The following is a 1,209-nucleotide window of genomic DNA, read 5'->3' on the forward strand; positions in this document are numbered from 1 at the left end:
CCCCCCCCCCCCAACAGGCAGACCCCAGCTGGGGTCCAAAGCCTCTCCCCCACCCCCTTCTCAGCCAGCCAAAGTGGTGATAGTGCTGTGGCCAGGGAGTAGAGACTGGGCCAACCTTGTTCCACTAAGCAGACTGCGCAGCCCAGGGTTGAAAAGCATCTGGGGATGCTGGGGGATGAGTTAACTTGAACTGGGAGGGGGTCTGGGACAGAAGTACCATAAACACAATTTACAGGAAAGAGTTAATTTTTTTAAAAGAATAATGTGTTGAACTTGATCAAACAGTACTATTTGCTCTCCAAAACTAGAGCTCTAAATGTTGGCATTTTACCTTTAAACCTACAAACTAAGAGGTATAAAATGAATGCGTCATTCAGTCAATATAAATATGATCTATATTTTTTATAACTGTCTGCATTAGACAATAATCTGAAATAGCAAAAGTGTAAAATATATACCATACCTCAGGACTTTTGCGATTTTGCAAAATTTGCTTGTCTGTTTCTTTGGTAGCAAAGTATCTGGTGCAGCCACGATTTAAATACTATCATAATAAAGTAAAAAAAGTGTGTCATATTATAGATAAAGGTAAAAAAGCAAGGAGAAAACATTTAATATTTAGCATACAGTCTCATTATAGCAAATTGTATTTTCCCAGATGCGCTTTACATCTTCTCCTTGTAGCATGACAGACTCATGACCCCTATCAGATTTCATAAAGTATTCATTATTGCTTCCTTCACAACTGCATGTTATTTATACTCATAGAATTAAAGAGCTAGGAGAGGATACTTCTTATTGAATCTCAGTTAGCTCTAGCAGATATAGCTTCTTGCCAATGAAATGAGAAGGCACTGATCCATTAACTGGAATGTTAGGTCAGATGCACAGCTTTATAAAGAATATCTTTATGACAAGAAAATATGTTATAATCACATTATTAACTACAGCATTTAGTAACAAGCATCAGGAAAAAAATTAAAGGAATCTATTAAGCTATAAGGAAATCTTTATAAACCTACATGGCAAAAGGTAAACATTGCTACTTTATAGGAAAAGCATCTGTTAGACAGTATTAGTACTTCAACTTTTCAGTGCCAAAGTATGTTGGTCAAATATTAAGAACCTATAAAATACACTAAATGACTACTAATCTGTTCTCAAATAATTTCAGTCTGTAAGCAGCCACCCCTTAAAAAAAAAAAAAAA

General features: G+C 36.0%; 1 protein-coding gene across 4 annotated transcripts in view; it reads right to left on the reverse strand.

The window, feature by feature from the left end:
• MYO6 (myosin VI) overlaps positions 1–1,209 on the reverse strand; it is a 202,908-nt gene that overhangs the window by 146,281 nt on the left and 55,418 nt on the right. For all 4 annotated transcript variants that reach the window (XM_019520458.1, XM_019520457.1, XM_019520456.1 and 1 more), the window contains exon 9: positions 464–544. In XM_019520458.1, the coding sequence (XP_019376003.1) occupies positions 464–544 (81 nt within the window). The remainder of the gene's footprint in view (positions 1–463; positions 545–1,209) is intronic.

The sequence above is a fragment of the Gavialis gangeticus genome, unplaced genomic scaffold (genome assembly GCF_001723915.1).
Source record: "Gavialis gangeticus isolate Ggan-Ray unplaced genomic scaffold, GavGan_comp1, whole genome shotgun sequence".
Lineage (NCBI taxonomy): Eukaryota > Metazoa > Chordata > Crocodylia > Gavialidae > Gavialis > Gavialis gangeticus.